This window comes from Thunnus thynnus, chromosome 14 (genome assembly GCF_963924715.1).
Source record: "Thunnus thynnus chromosome 14, fThuThy2.1, whole genome shotgun sequence".
Classification (NCBI taxonomy): Eukaryota; Metazoa; Chordata; class Actinopteri; order Scombriformes; family Scombridae; genus Thunnus; species Thunnus thynnus.
Genome location: NC_089530.1, coordinates 5,854,153 through 5,873,020, shown reverse-complemented (window position 1 = coordinate 5,873,020; position 18,868 = coordinate 5,854,153). Strand labels below are relative to the sequence as shown.

At 40.2% G+C, this 18,868-nt stretch overlaps 1 protein-coding gene across 3 annotated transcripts in view; it reads left to right on the top strand.

The window, feature by feature from the left end:
* Window positions 1–18,867, top strand: part of LOC137196677 (serine/threonine-protein kinase 32C-like) — a 75,453-nt gene extending 56,586 nt beyond the window's left edge. For 2 of the 3 annotated variants that reach the window (XM_067609442.1, XM_067609443.1), the window contains 9 exons: window positions 193–366; window positions 5,183–5,220; window positions 5,695–5,784; window positions 6,452–6,555; window positions 6,675–6,791; window positions 9,208–9,333; window positions 9,643–9,771; window positions 12,890–12,957; window positions 14,617–18,867. In XM_067609442.1, the coding sequence (XP_067465543.1) occupies window positions 193–366; window positions 5,183–5,220; window positions 5,695–5,784; window positions 6,452–6,555; window positions 6,675–6,791; window positions 9,208–9,333; window positions 9,643–9,771; window positions 12,890–12,957; window positions 14,617–14,818 (1,048 nt within the window). In that variant the 3' untranslated portion in view covers window positions 14,819–18,867. Of the gene's footprint in view, window positions 1–192; window positions 367–5,182; window positions 5,221–5,389; window positions 5,527–5,694; window positions 5,785–6,451; window positions 6,556–6,674; window positions 6,792–9,207; window positions 9,334–9,642; window positions 9,772–12,889; window positions 12,958–14,616 lie in introns of those variants that run through there. The other variant, XR_010931298.1, reaches the window with a different exon arrangement.
* Window position 18,868: the final 1 nt, after the last annotated feature.

Here is an 18,868-nt window from a genome sequence, read left to right as displayed (position 1 = left end):
ATGTGTGTCTGCAGATGTTTACCGTGTAAGCTTTGCACATGTCTGCTGCATGCATTCTCAAGAGTATACAAGTCCCCCTATACTATATGTGTGTTGTCTGTGTGCTCAGTTGTTGTCTTTGTTTGTACAGCATGCTTTTCAAACCGGACGGCGACTGAGCCCTGTGTCCTTCCTCCTTCCCCCCGTTCCCAGGTACTCGTTCCAAGATGAGGAGGACATGTTCATGGTGGTGGACCTCCTGCTGGGAGGAGACCTGCGCTACCACCTACAGCAGAGTGTCCAGTTCAGCGAGGACGCTGTCAAACTCTACCTCTGTGAGATGACACTGGCCCTCGACTACCTGCAGAGCCAGCACATCATCCATAGGTACAAAATCATGTTTTTCTTTTTTTTTTCTATTTCCACAGCTCAAGGCCTCCCACGGTTTCCAAGCCTTTTGTCAGTATTTCTTAAGAAATGAGTAATAAACGCCTCTCTTCCTAGTCTTTCCTGTCTTCACCGTCAACTACCTGAGAAAAATGACAAAAATTATTTCTAAAACTGTATTACTTAAAAACATAGATTTTTTTTTTCATTTAGAAATTAATGTTTCATAAAGACAATTTCTCAGCTTTTCTAAATTATGTAGAAGCCAGTAAGTCAAGGGGGGGGGGGGCTCTTGGGGACATAAAAAGAAGCTGTGAACTCAACACTGACATGTTACCACCTCATGAAATTGATATGTGGAATATGTTGGCAAACATGCAGCAACATAATCATTCATCTGGAGTCCACCTGTCAAACGTCAATCTGATATTTACTCTCCTTTTTGCACTTTTTCTTCTGATCTCCAACAACTTCCTTCCTTCTGCTATGTTCACCAGCTAGTCACTAAGTTTGTGTGTGTGCTGTTTGGTGCTGGGCAGGTAGCACACAGTGTGTTTATTAGATCTTTTTCATTGAAAACCGCTGCCGGCTGTGACTGGATACAACAGGGATGAGAGCAGTGAGACGGAACCACAGCAATAAAGTTGCTGGCCATAAGAAACAATCATAAAGCACTGTGTTGAGCTGAGGAAAACTGCAGTCAGGTGATAATTCTGTATGGGTTTGATACTACAAGCAACCAGTTTCACATTACATAAAGAGAATTGATCAGTCGTTCATATAAAAATATAGTTTAATGAAGCTTTGATTTGTATTTTAAAAAACTAATTTTATTTTAGGTCTGTGCCAACAAGACTTAATATAAAAGTCTGGTTAGCACATGTTGGCTTGGATTTTTTTTTTAGGTCCTTGGTGTTCAAGTATCACACTGAATAAAATGACTTGAATGAATGACATTAAACACAATGACACTCCTAATGTGGGAGCAGATGTCTAATTTTCTGGATCAGCTGAACTGTTTTGATCCAATCTGCAAAACAGCAGTTCAAAGAGAGACCGACACATTCAACTCAAATACACCCATTAAAGTGTTTATACCCACATTACTTACAATACTTTCCAAAAACATCTGATGCACCAGTGTCAGCCTGTTACATCATTATATTTTGTTTCATCAGATAGCCTCAGTTCAAAGCCTTGAATTTCTCCTGAAATTCTGAAGATCGCTTCAAGGTTGTATCTGTAACTTTTAGTATTCAAGAGGTTTTGTTCATGGTGCCTGCCACTGATAAATAAAGTTCTGCTCCCCCAGCTTTCAGCAATATTATTGGTGATTGAAGAATGTAATTCATTTACTCTTCAGACTGGAAGTCAAACCCCAAACTGAATTTTAGTAAAAGTCAAGAATCTTGCCTTTACATCATGCATTTTACTCCTTTTTATTCCAGAGGGAATGCTGCAACAATATATTTCCCTTATGTAAGCCCTTTTAGTTTGTCGGAATCACAAAGTCACAGTGCCTTTCTAACTAGCTTCATATGTAGTTCTCTGGGCTGTAAACATGACTCAAATGTCTCAGTATATATAGATGTATATGTATATTCTTACACCCACTCTTATCACGTCCTGTTGACAAATCTGACCTGCTTCCACTTCCACCTTACGGTTAGGATCATGTCCTGTCAGCTGATACATTATTCTTCCAGAGGAAAGCATGGTGCCCCGCAGCTCCCTAGAAAATATGGTAGAAAGTGTTAGTCATGTTTTCATTTTTACTGCAAGGTGTATGCTTTTCTCTACAAACGTTTTCTCTATTATGCACCAGTCATGACTTATGTTGTATCCATAGACAGTATGAAGAAGAGTTAGTTTGCTATCCTCTATTCAGACAACTGAACATGATTGAATCTCTTGTAAGAGTGAGATGAATTATAGTGGAGCATAAAATTATCAGACAAAATATATACCACCGCATAAGCGAAAAGAGTATTATGCAAGCAGGCTGTCTTGAGGCTTTTTCATTGAGTACATCCCTTTTTTATTTGCAATATTTCACATGTCTTAAGATAGCTCTTATGTATGTTCCTGTAATTGTTACCATCCATCATCTATAACTAGAGTGGACTCGCTGTCCACATCTTTTTGTACAATATGCTGAGTGCAGCAGTAAGTGTCTGTGCAGTCCAGTAAGTGAAAGAGCCGGATCCCTGCAGACTGCAGATTTAGTGCCACAGATGGCTGAAAAAAACAGTTTGAACCGTGTTCAAAACCTCATTTGGGCTACACTTCTTCCTTAAAACAACAGTATACTGTCTGTCAGTGTGAGTGTGTGTGTATATGGTTGTGCAGTCTTGCAGGTCTGTCACAATGAAGCATACCTGTGTTTTTCTATTTACCCTCACATTTACCATAATAAAACTAAAAGAATGTAAGTGTTTTACAGAATAAAAACAAGCAGTTAGATGAGAGAGACATAGCAGAAGTGTTAAAAGAACAGTTTCACATTTTGGGAATTACGCTTATTTACTTTCTTGCCAGGAGTTACATTAGAAGACTGATATTAATATCATATTTGGCTGTTCAATATAAAGCTGGAGCCAGCAGTGGGTTAGCTTAGCTTAGTATATGTCTGAACTGGAAACAGAAGGAAACATCTATCCTGACTCTGTCCAAAAGTTTTAAAAAAAAATTCACCTACCACCACCTCTGAAGCTCACTATTAACACATTATATGATGTTTGTTTTGTCCATATAAAAACCTGTGTAAAAATTGCTAGCTTTCCATCCAAATGTAACGTAATTCTAACCAATATAAACAGCTGGTGGTGCTACTTTTCCAGTCATTAAATCATCGCAGAAGAAGAGGGCAAGCTCAAGCTCAACAAATAAAAACAGGTGGATAAAAACGCCCCTAATGACACTTTGTGGTGTTTTGGAGGGGGTTATGTGCGGGACTACTTTTTTGGCAGAGGAGCAGTGACTTCCTGGAGTCTCCACTGGTTGCCTGGCAAACTCACAGTGATGACAAGACTCCATTAAGACTCTGCTTGATGGTTAGTGGTATTGATCTTCTCATCTAACTCTCAGCAAGACAGTGAATTTCTCAAAATGTAGTACTATTCCTTAACTTAATGTAAAAGCCTGATTCAAACATTAGCACATGAGTCACATGTGTGCATCATATACAGAATATACAAATTATTGTATTTACAGGAAGCTGTGTGCCCCTTCATGTGATGCAGAATCACATATCACAGCATAATCTTCATTACTTAAATATATATATTATATAACAGTCCAGGTGTGTGTGTGTGTGTGATGCTATGTAGTAGAGTCAGTCATGCTCCCTCATTTCACTACATGACATGTAGCCAGAGTCTTTTTGTCCCGTTGTAGTTGGCAATTACGTCCATGATGTACATTTCAAAACTGCCAATAGAAAGAGGTGACAAAAACTGTTTATCTGTGCTTTTTTTTTCTCCCTCTCCTTCACATCAGCTGTTTTGCCTTTGACACAATTGTGTCTGCTCTCAGAGCCGTAATCCAATCCCTGGGTATCCATGGCCGTCCACAGCTCTACAATTTTGTTCCACCCTGTAAGTTTTTGACAGGAGAATACTATACAATTATTTTGTTGCACCAACTGAGGGAAGAAGGGTCTCTGGTCTCCTAGCAACAGTCAGCTGCCACCATGCCCAAGAAGGTAAAATTAGTCCTATGAGAAGAAGGGAAGTAAGGGAAGTGGAGTCCCCCTTCTTCTCTTCTCTCCTCTTCTCTTCTCTTCATCATACTTTCAACATGTTAAAAGCTCCATTTGTTAGGTCATCTCACACTGGATGTTTGTTCCTGTACAAAATGAGATTCACTTCCCATGCTGTTTCAAGTTGGATTAGTGTTTCTGGGCTCGCTGCAAAATGAATCAAATGTTGAGTGAATTTTGTACATCAAACAAAATAGCACGTTGCTGTAGCTGGCACTGGAATCAGGATTCCTCCTGTGAACATGTATGTATTCCCCTCCAGGCTTGTTCTGCTGGATCAGTCCCCACCCCCTTCCCCCCTTCCCCCCTACCTCCACCTCCACCTCCACCTCCACCACTCCCCTCCAAGAGTTTTGGCAGATGATATTAGCATCAGCTTAGTGTTGCATAGCCACAGCGAACACATGCGTCCTGTGGGGTGTGTAGATGCTCTCTGAGGACCGCGTGTGTTCTCCACACCAGCGTGACGTGCGGCATAATTAAATAAGCTGTGCACACTCCGTTAATTGCCTGTGGAGGGCTTGGAGGGGCTGGGAAATGTCGAGATGTGTGAGTGCGCGGGTGTGAGAGCGTGCCTGAATGTGTCCGCTACATGGGTGCCCGGTGTAATAAGCATGCACGCACAAACCTGCGAGAGCCTCCAGGGTGATGGTTGTGTTCTCATGCGCTCTGGCAACGTTTGAAATGCAGGGAAGGAGAGTTGTCTCCTTGTCATTGACACACACACACATACACACACACTTAACATGTTGCACCAACATGTAATTCACACTTACATCAGCCTCCAAACACCTCCTACAAACTTTCACATCCACACATACTGTACACATCTAATCCCTGTGTTTCCCACATGACCATAGACTATGATGACTAGACACACTGTGCTCTGATTTCACTGAGAGACACAGAAATACTGTCATTTAGGAGACACTTGCACTAACAGCAACATTTCAGTAGTACTGTATGTGTTTATGAATCACATAAAATGACGCTGCATTCATGCATTAAGCTTATTTATGTGACAATTCTTTTGCGATTTGTGTTTGTCTCTTTTAGAGATGTCAAGCCAGACAATATCCTGTTGGATGAGCAAGGTAAGGATGTGAACTGTTTGGTTTGTGTATTAGTGCATTTGTATTTGTTTTAACCTTCTTGACAAGTGAAGTAACTTTCAAATATGTCCTTAAGACATATGTGTTTTTTCTTCAGTTTAAGCCCTGAAATGTTAGTACAGTCAGTAAGTGTTGATCCACTTTTTGACAGTATCAGGAGAACTGGGAATGAGTGTGAAAACCTTTTAGCTACACAGCGTACTGTACAGACAACAGTGGGTCCATCGTGACAAGCAGGACACACAAAAATGACCCTGCAGGCTACTAATGAGTCACAACGGTAACAAGGTCAGAGGAGTCAAGAATGTGTGTCCGACAGTGTGTGACACACAAAACCACAAGGACACACTGGTCCAGTTTACTGAAATGTCAAACTGTTTTGTCCTTGCTGAAATATTTCAAAAATTTGTATATTTAAAACCAGTTTTGATGGATTTTCTGGTTGTTTCTCCTCAGGTCACGCTCACCTGACGGACTTCAACATAGCAACAATAATAAAGGATGGAGAGAGAGCCACGGCCTTAGCTGGAACCAAGCCCTACATGGGTAATTTTGCTTTGCAGTTGCATCACAACCTTATCACCCATTGCTGGTGCCATCATGGAGGTCTGATTGCTTCAGGCAAATAAACACTCATTGGCAAGAAGAAGAGGGCTACAAGAAAGGGTTATTGTATTTTGAGCACAGGGCAGCTCAGTAATGTAGGAAACTGTCTTGTTTTGCCTCTAGTCTGTAACCTAAAATGCTCAGATGTACCTTGAACAGAGACACTCCAGTTAATTGGAACAAACTGACGGTTTCCCTCTTTGTTAGATAGCTAACAACCTCAGTAGGATGTCACAAAGCACACAGATTTAATTGTAAGCATGTGACAAGCTTGTAGTTGATACACGCTTTGTGCAAATTAGACACTGCTGCCAGAAGGTGGTAGACTCAGATTTCTGCTGATTTCTGAACACTTTTTTTTAACACGTTCATCACTAAAGAGATACTTGTGTGAATTAGATGATAGAAATTACAGATCTCGTGTTTATTTATGAAAAGCTGAGGCAAAAATGCAAAAAGTGTTCTGTCTTGTCTTGTGATGGCATAACTACATCTTCTGTAAAATGATCACTTTCTGTTGGTATTTTGCAGAGACATGCTGCATGTATATCCAGTGGTTTGAGAAGCTTTTTCTTCTTCTGAAGTGATTCTCTGCTTGTGCTTTCAGCCCCAGAGATCTTCCAGTCCTTTGTAAGTGGAGGGACAGGCTACGCCTTTGAAGTAGACTGGTGGTCACTAGGGGTGACGGTCTTCGAAGTGCTGCGTGGATGGGTAAGGCATGACTGAGTTTTTATGTTATTAGGTTGCAAAACTGAACTTTCCTGCATTCATCCACTTCTCTTTACCTTCATTTCCCCATTTTTCCTTTTTTCATTGTTTCTTCCTACCAGAGACCCTATGACATCCATGCCAGTAACTCAGTGGAGTCTCTGATTCAGCTCTTCAGTACAGTCAGTGTCCAGTACAGCCCAGCATGGCCCAAGGACCTAGTTTCCCTCATGAGGAAGGTGAGCGGGACATAATTTACCATCAGCTCAGTGAGTTATGTAGTTGGATTTACTTCAAAGTTTAAAACCCACTGAGAGATGAAACTCTTGAATTTCGGGGCAGTGGTAGAGGTTAGTGATTTTGATGTTCTTTTACATCATCAATACAAATGGCAGCTGTCTCTTAGATCAAGGAAAACCGCTTAGATTTAATGAACACAATCGGATGTGTCCCTGAACATTTTCCTTTTTTACTACCCTGGCCACTTATTTTATGTGGATGCTTTGACTTCTGCATCCAACACCTTCTTGATTTGTGGAAGTGTGTGGTAGCGGTAAGAAATGTTATGATCTACTTTCATTAGATATACATTTCCTTCTGATGTCCATGTTGTTACTGTAGTTAAGTGGCTAATCTTGACTTATTTTATTCCAAATATCATTCAAAATCATTTTCAAAGTCTTAAATGTTGCTCGGTAAAATCCTGAACATACTGTCAATAAATATGAACAGATGAATGAATGAAATAATGAAGGGATGCAGATTACAGTATTTCCTGTTTTACATTACATTTCTGATTAAGTGAAATCAAAGTGACTTGAACGTGACCCTGTCAGGAAGGAAAAAGGGCAGGGATATAGGGGTGATAGAGGGTCCATATTGAGGTAAAAAGGCACTGAAGCCACAGGACCGGAGGATGCAGGTAGGGAGGTCTGGAGCTGGAGGGAGGGAGGATGAGCTGAGACCCTCAGGGCAAAGGAGAAGAAAAACGACAGATGGGATTCTGAGGGTTGGAAGCACAGAAATGGCGCAAGTGGGTTAGAGAAGAAACTGTGTGTGTGTGTGTGTGTGTGTGTGTGTGTACTGCTGACGATATTCATCATAACAAGTCATTTAACCTCATATTGAGGCTCAAAACGTGCTTTTCTTACAAGTGAAGTCTGCCAGTTGGATGAGTTAATTCCCTTTGCGTCAAATGGGAAATGGAAATAAATCTGTTCAACACTTTGTTGAATCAAGAGTCATTTTCTCCCTACAATAACAATAGTAGCTGTGTGCCAACATGTTGTCATTTGAACAAGTGAAACTGTGCAGGAAACAGTTTATCTCATCCCCTCTGGCAGTATATCTTTAGTCCTTTTAAGACAAGACTATGAAAAACCACGGCTTGTTAAGAAGGATATTTTTTTGGCAGAGTGCAAGTGTGAGCATGAGTGCGTGCATGTGCTCTGTGTCTGAGCGACTGAGTGTTCTGGACGAAGCGTTGATCTCTTCCGCTCTGCTGCTGATCGATTACCGTGTCTGGACTCTAGCGAGACAAACCTAACCGGCCCTTCAGGAGGAAACCGAATCAGCCTGTGACCAAAGGAAGAAAATAAAGCCCAGGAGGAGCGTTAACATGACAACAAAAGCCACATCCTATTATCATTTCCAACGTTTACCCCGAGGTGCAACATGAAACAGATGGTATTCCATTAAAAACAACTGTATCAGCAGCAGTTTTTCTTTCATCTCCGGAAGACGCAATCAAACTAATGTGCAACATGCATGTGTCTGGATCACTGCAACAATTTAGATTCAAACCTGATGAATAGCTGATTTGATTAACAGTGCCCCCTGTTGGTTTGTACATCAGCAAGGGCTTAAATGTCTCTGTCCTCTTCTTGTTGAAGTTTGGTGGCAACATAATTACACTTTTTTTGTAAATTCCTGCTACATTCTTACCTTTATACACAAAATACTGCCCTGACATACAAAGTGCAAAACACAAGCATAGTGAGCAGAATACAGACACCTCATATTAGCACAGGTTTCAGTTTAAGTTCACAGGCCACTGGATCAGTGCAACATGTGTTTGCAAGCTTTTCTTCCTATTTTAACATTCCTCTGGTGAGCAGCATTGCAACACAACTGCTAACTATTTTTGGCCAAAATACAGCATATAGTAGAGTTTTGCTAGTTGAAACTGTTGTGAAAATGCATCCATAATAATAATAGTAAAAATAACACTAGATAATAGTCATAGAAAGGAGTTGCAGTGATTATAACTAGGAATATGGAATATCAGATATAGAAGTTTTTAAGGTAGGATTATTTGAGGGAGACCAGGAAGTGGTACAAATTTAACCGGATATTTTCGGCTCCTTGTTATGTTCACTTCAGCTACCCCAGCTGCCACACATGCTGGCAACACATCTTTTTAGTGAACTGCTCTTTCAAACCGCACGATAAAAAGGAGAGAAACCATCTGATCGATTTTTTTTTTTTTTTAATTTTCACCCACAATTTGTCGAGTTTATTTCACCTCGCTGAGAGAACAGCCTGGCTGTGAGCGAGGAGAGAAGTTGTGAAGGTGATATTGCTACTTGGAAGGTGACAAGAAGTAGGTGACATTGTATGTGTGTGTGTGTGTGTGTGTGTGTTCTTTTCCTCCAGCTACTGACAGTGAACCCAGAGCATCGTTTCTCCAGCTTGTCTGACATGCAGACATCTCCCTACCTCGCTGACGTCAACTGGGACGCCGTGTACGAGAAGAAGATGGAGGCCGGATTTGTTCCTAATGTTAGTATGAAGTAATCAGATATCAAGAAACGCACACATACGATAAACACTTAAAAGCACACACAGGCACTCCTTCATGTTTGCTGATCATAATGAGCATGTGTAGCAACTAAATAATGCAAAGGAAACTGAATGCAGCTTCCTCTATAGTGTGTTTGCACATGCACTTAACTGTACATTCTCATGTGCATGTGAGCGCATCCATGTGTGTTATGCAGTGTATGTAGCTGTGTACCGCAGCTGATTTATGATCCTGTGTGTGTGTGTGTTTGTTCTTCTAATTATCTCCTGTGTGTCTTCCTCCTGCAGAAAGGTCGCCTCCACTGCGACCCCACCTTTGAACTGGAGGAGATGATCCTGGAGTCGCGTCCCCTTCACAAGAAGAAGAAGAGGCTGGCCAAGAACCGGTCTCGAGACAACAGCAAGGATTCACAGTCTGTGAGTGATATCGTCTACACAGGCTGATCAATCACACAGAGATGGCTGCAGGGTCCATCTTCTCCAATTACCTTAAAGGCCCTGAAAACATGTTCTCAAGAGCTATTTGGTCAGTATTATGTCTAAGATGATGAAAGATGAAATTGTCTGTTTTGTCAGACCAGGAGGCCTCTAAGGACAAAACACATACAAAAGCAAAAGCACAAGTATTAAAGCTGCCCTGTGGAATTTTTCTTGTAGACAAACAAAAGTCCTGTTTACATTTAGTGTTTGTCACCAGAACTCATTGCGTGTATCCTTGAGGTCTAAGAAACGTTTTAAACAAATTTCCTTCCTCCTTAAACATTTGCAAAGCTGATTTTAAGGTATGTTAAATCCTGCATCTTTTACATCCATGTTTACCAGCTTGCTGTCTTCCTCTTCCCTGCCTTTGTGGCGATTTGCTGCACATCTTGGCGCATTATAGTCACCTATACATCAGTGGAATAATGTGGAACCATAATGGTTTGTATAACTGTGTATAACGTCACCCATGTGTCCTTGTAGGCATACACAAGACAAACAAAACAGGGACCCACTCATAAAGAATTTACTACGCAGCACTGCTAGAGGTCAGAAATTCCACAGGGTACCTTCAAGGAAATGCCACAAACACTAAAACATTTCTTTTGTTGCATCTCTGTTCATTGTGTTTTCACTTTTGCATGTGTTTTACAATTTGCAGAGTTGTGGATTTGCAAACCATGTTGAAGATACTGTATCCTAGACCCACAAACAAATCACATCTTAAAAGCCAAAGCTGCAGCTGTTATGCACTTTGTGTGTAGATGTGTGTTTCTCCTTAAGGATATTTAAAAAGAGAGTGTCACATAATCCTCACTGTCTTTCATACTTGAGTTTTAGATGTGGGAGATGAAATACTGAAACACTGCAGAACTTCAGCATTAAAAATAATATGTTAAATAATATGTTCCATTGAGGAGGAGGCTCCCTGTTTAGGAGCTGTGAGCGTGAAGGTGGAATTCAAGATGTTACCGAATCTGTTAAAAGGCTTTTATTCCCTTTGATGATGGAAAAGGTTATTTTTAGCCTTCTTCACATTAAAAAGGCTGTTTGCCATTAAACAATTCTATGATTTTTTGTTTAGCTGTTAATGTGATCCTTTTAGCCTTATTATTTTCACTATGTAGGTGGTAAAAGCAAATGAGGACACTAGCACACAGATGAGAACAAACTATTTCTGCATGCAGTATGCTGCATGGGATTTTGACATGGTAAATTACTTGCCCATAGGCACTGTATACATGAAGAGGCAGGACCAGTCCGCCTGGGATAACAATGCAGCTCATCAGGTTTACCTCGGTCTCTAGTCTGTCAGTTCCTGTCAGAACTGCATATTTTTAGAATGGCGACAGTCCAAATCTCATCTTTTTTTTTGTTGTTGGGAATCATCTCAACTCTCAGCTCTCAAGGCAAAATGAATAACATTGTCCTATTGAGCAGAAAAAGACTCATTGTACAAACATATTAGCCGCAGGCATCATGCATCATACAGCCTGATTAGCGGTAGGCTATTGTGATCTTTTTAGATTTGATACCTTCCCAAACAGCCAATAATCTCTCTATATTTTACTCCTGTTTACTCCACTCAGAACACAAGGAAATATGATTATATCAAAAGAGAAGGATTTTGAGATTAAAGTAGTTTGATCGGTACATATGAACCTGGAGGCAGTTGCAAGTTAGCTTAGTTTAGCCGAGGGATTATTTGCTGTTTTCACACTTAGTTTTTTGTACAGATTAAACAAACAAGATACTATGTGTAAGTGAGTTTTAGAGTTGCTGGTAGCACTGTAGAAAAAGGTCATTTTGTTACCTTTGGACAGAGCCAGGCCCTTTTCAACCCTTCTCCCCTGTTTCCAGTCTTTATGCTAAGAGAAGCTAACCTGCGGCTAACTGTATCTTCATATTTAGCAGGTTATCTCACATCTGGTATCGTTCTTCGCATCTAACTCGAATGAGCATGTTTCCCAATATCTCAATCTATTCCTTACAATTGAAAATTTTGCAGTTATCCTAAATATTAATCCAACTTTATATATGTATACTGTATATGTTTAAATATAACCCACTTTAACAGTAGCACCAATGGAAAAGAGTCACTAAGTCAGTAAACTGACCCAGTAAGGTCTGTTACACAGCAATATATACCTAAAACTTGCTAACATTGGCATTGAGTGTATTGAAGTGAGTGAGTGTGTTTTATTGCCTCTGAATTCAACTTTTCATTTTTAAAAGAAAAAATGTGTTATTTCTTCTTTCAAAAGTCACATAGCCTGCTTTAATAGACAGGTTATCATTAGAAATCATCTACATTTTTGTGGAGAAGTTAATGAAATTATTAATACATGATGAAACCTGTCCTGATTTATCCTGTATGTGCTTAAACCAGGATCATACTGTTAGTATTAGGGTCTCTTTGTCTCTTCTGCCCTGTTCTTGTGTTTGATTGAGACATTATTTACCAGAGACAAGAGATATCCTCTCTGTATTTATGAGAAACAGCCTGTTCCCATCAGACAGTCATCATGACATCAGTGTTATTAACGTCAGTCCTGTGTGTGTGTGTGTGTGTGTGTGCGTGTGTGTGTGTGTGTGTGTCACATGTTATCAGCACTGATCAGCGTGTGGAAGGAGTGTGTACCTCTAACGATGGCAGGGTTATGAGACTTTGAGCCTGTGTGTGTGTGTGTAGCTTGTGTGTGCTCATACTGCGTTATTACCAAGATTATTAAATTATGAAGCCTTCAGTGGTGTTGTCATGGCCCCAAGTGCTTTCGGAAATATGAGCTTCTATTTTTGTCTCAGGCCAAACATCCAATTTGAGGAGAGCTCACAAACAATTCATGACTTGTTTTAAAAAGATCAACCGGGGGGGGGGGGGGGGGGGGGGGGGGGAATGAAAAAAAGACATTTTCACCACAGAGGTCAGGCAGTGACTGATTAAAGATGACATTAAGTTTTTTTTTCTGTAATTCCTCATGAAAATGATGTTGATGTGGAGGATGTTGATGATGTGGATGATGAGTAGGATGTTTTGTCTGTTGACTGCCTGCAGGAGAATGACTATCTACAGGAGTGCCTTGAAGTGGTGCAGCAAGAGTTCATGATCTTCAACCGTGAGAAGTAAGAGAACACAACATCAGCAGCAGACCGTCAATAACACAGAGCTTAAAGCCGACTTTCCTGTTTAGTCATTCAACTGTGACGCAGCAACACAGACAGAAAAAATCATCCTGCTGGACCAAATGCAAAGGTCAAAATACGTCGATAATTATACTTCATTTACCCTTTAAACAAAACAAATGTGGCTCTTGTTGGAGCCCAACAGATCCAGATATCTCCAGATGCACAAGGAGATATTACGATATTAATTCTCTCATTGCTGAAGTAGTTGTTCCATTTTTCTTCCCTCTTCTGCTTGTTTTCTTGAATGTAAGGTGATGTTGCACCACTTTTGTCTTTCCTCTGAAAGGAAAACTCTGTTTATTAGAAGTTTTATTTTTGTAGATTTTGCCATCATTTCTATCAATCATTAGATCAATGTACTCACCAAACACAAGAGATCAGACATGTTTTCAAGAAGTTACCAGTTTAGCCACATTTGCTACTGCTTTATTTGAAGGTAAACTTGAAAGCTGCTAATAATTCCTCATCACACAGAAGAACAGTGAGTGTGCACCACTAGAGCAAGTACTGTAGGTAATAGTTGAACCAGCCAGAAGTTAATCAGTAAACTGCAAAGGATGTTAACAAGAGCAGCTTTAGGTAATAATATTGCTGTTCAACTTTGCTTTTAAGTTTGGTTTGGTTTGTTTTGTTTACACCATGTCTGATCCAAAAGTTCACAATAACATTCTTATTGTCATACATTTTTCTCACCTGCACTTAAACTGTGACTCTGATTAAAGCATGGATGAACGTGGAGCTAACACTGAAAATACCCTGCAGCATCACTGCTGCAAAAAAACACAACAAAATGTAAGAGTGTGTGTATAAGCCACAGAACGTGGAGAGGAGCTGCACAGCAATTACTATCTCATGCCCACTATAAAACAAAACCACAGAGCATGCAGTGTATGTAACTCACTAAAGTTACTGGTATAAGAAGACATTCAGCTTAAAGGAGAGCATTGCATATCACTTCAAACCTGCAAGACAGCCATGCCTCTTTAATAAAATAACTTGAATGTGTAAATTATAGATAAGAGTTTATTGACTCCACCCTGCTTTGGCTACATATTATGCATCTAATGTTTGTGTATATGTTCTGTTCATTATGAATATAGACTATGAGGTCCATCTATCATTGAATATGTCCTCTGTGCAATGTAAAGGGTGGAATATTGGTTCAGTGCTGCTCTAAATTATTGCCTCATCTATTATTGACCAGGTCCTGCCACTGCAGCATTACTGAAATCCTTCTGTATGGCAAATGTCTTATTATATCCTATTGCTCTAATTAATGGCAATCTAGTTCTATTTATAATTGAGGACATAATATCTAGAATTATGCACAGCAGAGACAAGTACGATATAAGGCCTCTCATTACATCCGACTACTAACTGCTTCTTTCTCTGTATGTGTGTGTGTTGGATTTGACTTAATTTATGAGGACCAAATGTGCTCATAATGATATAAAAATAAGGAAAATACTAAAAAAAATGGACATTTTTGTCTGCCTGGTCATCCAGATGGGGTTAAAGGTTAAAATTATAATGAAGATGAGGTTTACATACATTATTGTAAATGTCTTTCTCTGTCTATTTCTCCATGTGTCTAAGATTGAAAAAGCGTCAGGAGGAGGGTCAGTCGGAGGCCGGCGGTGACGATGCCAGTGGAGACGGGGATGGAGACGCAGAGGCAGGAGCCACTGATGATGACACTGCCGAACCAGAGCCCGAACCCGATCCTGAGCCGGAGCCCGAGTCCTCCTCCAAACTGAGCATGTGCGGCTCGGTCTGCTCCTCCCCCGGCAGCTGCTAGCGCCACATTGCCCCGCAGTGATGAACACAGGAGTGTTTGTGCCAAGCCAATACATACGTTCTCACCTCGTTCCTCTGTTGTAGCCAGGAGCGGAGGAAATGCACAGCAGGGCGACTGACGCACAGCAGGACCCAAAATGGCTCCCACCATTTCCTTTATTTATTTAGGTTTGTTCTGTAGCATCCTTCCGGTAAGGCATGAATGAAGCAGAGAGAGTCCCCGCCTCCCCCTCCGCCCTAGAGTAAGCTCTAACTTCTATGCAATGTTACAGTATAGCATGACAAATAAGGTATCACTAGGAAGTGTTGTTCACAAGCAGAATGCTCCACGAGCATGATGACATCCTGAGCAATAGCAGTCCACGGTTTTTGGGGGATCGGCGGTTTTGGTGGAGACGCCTCCCCTCTCAGCCTTCCTCTTCTAAATCTGATGGGGACGACTGAATTATTCAGCACACGCAGGCACTCAGTTTATGTTTTTGCCTGTGTCTTCAGTTCACTCTTGCCCTCAGCCTCTTTCATGTAATGTGTGCCCTAATTCAGAACAATCGTTTTTCATTTTCTCCTGGAGCGCCTTCCTCCTGTTGCAACACCTTTCCAAGACACACTGAAGTTTTCACGGCTGTTTTCAGTCGGCCAAGACAGTGTGACTGGTTTCATGTTCTAAACCTGTTTAAAGTGGTGCCTGTTGATGATAATCAGTATTTGTTAATCACATTGTTGCCATGGATGCATTATAGGTTAATGCTAGTTTGATTTTCCTCTTTAGCCAACTATAATTTCTGAAGTATTTTCCAAGCTTTTTTTAAGGTGTTAAGGTACTGTAATTTATGGGAAATCAGTGCAACAATCAGAATGAAAAGTTTTTCTTGTCACTGTGTTTGTAATGCTTAAAAGATGTAGTATTTCAGCCCTGCGCTTTGCTCTGACTTAGGGGGCATTCAGAAGTGCTCTGGGGAATAAATACCAATCATCAACAATCCTTTAAGAATCTGTTAGAAAGCTCTGTTAGCTTCACTGCACATCCTCATCATCTCTAAGTGCTCGGTTACTATAAAGATCATCTCTCTGTAGAGCTTGTTTTGGGGCTGTACTTAAATGTGTAGCTGTGCCCTGTTGGTACTTCAAATTGTATAGATGAGCTAGTCTATTACTGTCATAGTGATAGTGGTACATTTAAGGTGGCACCATTAATCTCAGTTTGAACACCTGGGAACATGTAGCAAAGGTCCACCTTAAAACCCTAAGGCCTAATAAAATGAAAACCTTGTAAATAGCATACAGTGTAGGTAATTAAACTCACCACAGTTTTATGTGGGACTGCAAACTCGACATATTAAACTAAAGGAAGAGCTGTCTGAAGTGGAACCTTCATACTGCTTCATTCGGCTCTTCTTTCCAAGTGTGCAGGCACAACTTGTAGGCAAAATATGCCAAAGCTTTTCTACCATTTGCATAACCATTTCTAAGGAACTTTGAGTGTGTGAATGTATGTCTCTTTTTCCCAGTATAACATAAATTCAATGTTCCTTCTGCAAGTGAAAATAATATAATTTATACAATCATATTGTGATTCTGTATAAAGCATACATTTCAGGTAAGTTGGGGGGGTGTTAAAGTAATAGACATTTTGGGAAATAGGTTTATTCACTGTGCAAGACTTCGATGAGATGATTGATGCCACTCTTATGTCTGTACATTAAATACATAGATGGAGCTGGGAGGTGATTAGCTTAGCGTAGCATAAAACTCACTAATTGAAATATTGTATCTTGTGTGTTTAACCCATACACAAACAGTGATGTAAAACCGAAAATTTCTGGGAAAGTTGCATGCTGCAACTATTTGGTAACCACAGTGACTCTCTGTAAATGCTGTTAAGTTCTGGGTGGATGGAAAAAGTGTTACATCACATAACTATAAAACCACAAATTATATTTTTTATATTACTGTTTGTGTACATATTTTAAAAATGAGATACACTTCATTTGTGAGCTTTAGGGGTGTGGTTGGTGGATTTCGAACTTTGTTTTGGCAAACTCATTGGACTGTAATGACCCACAAGGCGATGGTCACGTGACAGACAGAGGCAGTAATACAAAACAGTAACCCAGAAATCATGTAGTAAAGTAAACATAAGGTAATGTACGCTACTGAAGACATCCTTAACTGTGGTTGTCAAAACAGTATGTGTAGCCCAGCTAACAAGAATGCTACCAAAAAGTAGTCCACCTTCAGTACTTGTATTGTTTTGAGAACTACAGATAAAGATGTAGTGTATTCTTAGCTAGCTCTCATTAGCCACTGGTAAAACCACATTCAGGAATCACCCGTCCCCTGTGCAATCTCTGGGGCTAAAATTAAGCATGCTGTAAATACCCCCAAAATGTAGCCCGGCTGGTTGTTAAACATTAATGCCTTATTTTCTATTTCTACATGTGTAAAATACCGAATATGTGATGTGTGAATATAGAGGATTTGGAGTTGGAGCATCTTTCATTGAGCTGGGTTGACTAACAAAACTAAAGTAACAAATAATGTAACTACTTTTTCAATGAGTAATTTATTACATTTTTCAAGTAACTTGCCCATCTTGGGAAATAACAGTTTTTACGGCCAATGATGTATGCTAGCAGATTAGCTTGCTAGTATTAGCGCTAGCTCGGCTGCTTCCATCAACCGTGTAACCCTTGTCTTGAAGGTTGTAGCGGTCCCTTGAAAGTTTTATGCTAAGCTAGGTTAATTGCCTGATATCAATCTTCTCATCTCACTCTACGCAAATAAAGGTATTTTCCAAAAAGTTCAACTATTTATTTAAATGCTATATATTATGATTAGATTAAGAAGCTTCTTTAAAGGGATATAAAGTGGCATCTTCCAGGTCTGCCAAAGCATATGATGAATTTAATAGTCTCAATCCCTGCGCTTGTTTGCATGTACCTTTACAATATAAGCCTGTTTTTGCCGAAGACTGGAGCTTGAGCCTTACCGGCTGATTTGTGCATGCACAAGCTTTTGGTAATCGCATCCCTTGATGCTCACCTGATTATTGACACAGTCCAAATCAGAGTATACTGTAACTGGCCTGCGTGACTGTTTCTGGACAGTGACTTTTGTGATCATTAAACTGTACAAAATTGTATAATCCCAGTGTTATATGGACGGCATGATATTTTTAGATGATACGCAGTACCCTTTGGCATCCTGTAGGTTGTCTTAATGCTTTGTTCAAGTATACAGGCTCGTACCCTTGCCGGATGAGTGGAATGAAGTCAGCAGTTGTGTGTGATGCTCTGTTGTGGGTTAAGTGTTGCGTTATTGTCTGTGCAACAAAGCAAGAAGAAACTGGAATTGGGGGCAGATTTTTCACTTCACCCCAACACAGTATCTGCTGCATTACTAAAACTGAATGTCTTCATATGTGGAAAAGAAAGCTCAGTTATTTCTAAGACTCATTAAATCAGTCTACACACCATAGGAATTAACATAAGCCTGAAGTGGATGTGTAATTATATGTTAATCATTTGTAAATGGATAATAACTGATTTTGACAGTTAATTTAAGTGTAGCTTTTCTCTAAGTTACAATCTGCAGTTTTGGCATTTGTTCCTCGATATCAGTGATAATTCCTAATTGGACAGTGCTTGCAAACCCTCCTGACATGTTTCTTTATGTGTTAATGTTTTGGATGCCGTTAGGTGTTTCAAAAGGCATTGTGCTAGTGTTTGACCAGCAACAGCATGTCTCCTATTCTACTGTTTTCCGATGGATGCTCTCGAGGCGTACCATACTGTAGATGTCTTAACTCTGTGGATACAGTTTGAAACTCAGTGCCCTGTTGAGAAAACAAATCAAGGAGAAGAAAATGTGATTTATGCCGCTCCTTTCCTCCACGTGATCCTATTTTGCATAATGTTCTTGTGCTGCAGGATTTTTAGGGGGAATCAGTGAAAAGCCTTGTATTGTACCAACTGGAACTGCTCCGTGTGTTTAAAAACATGCTGCTTTAACTGCTTTGATAAAGAAATAAAACTCCTTCCAGTAATTTGAC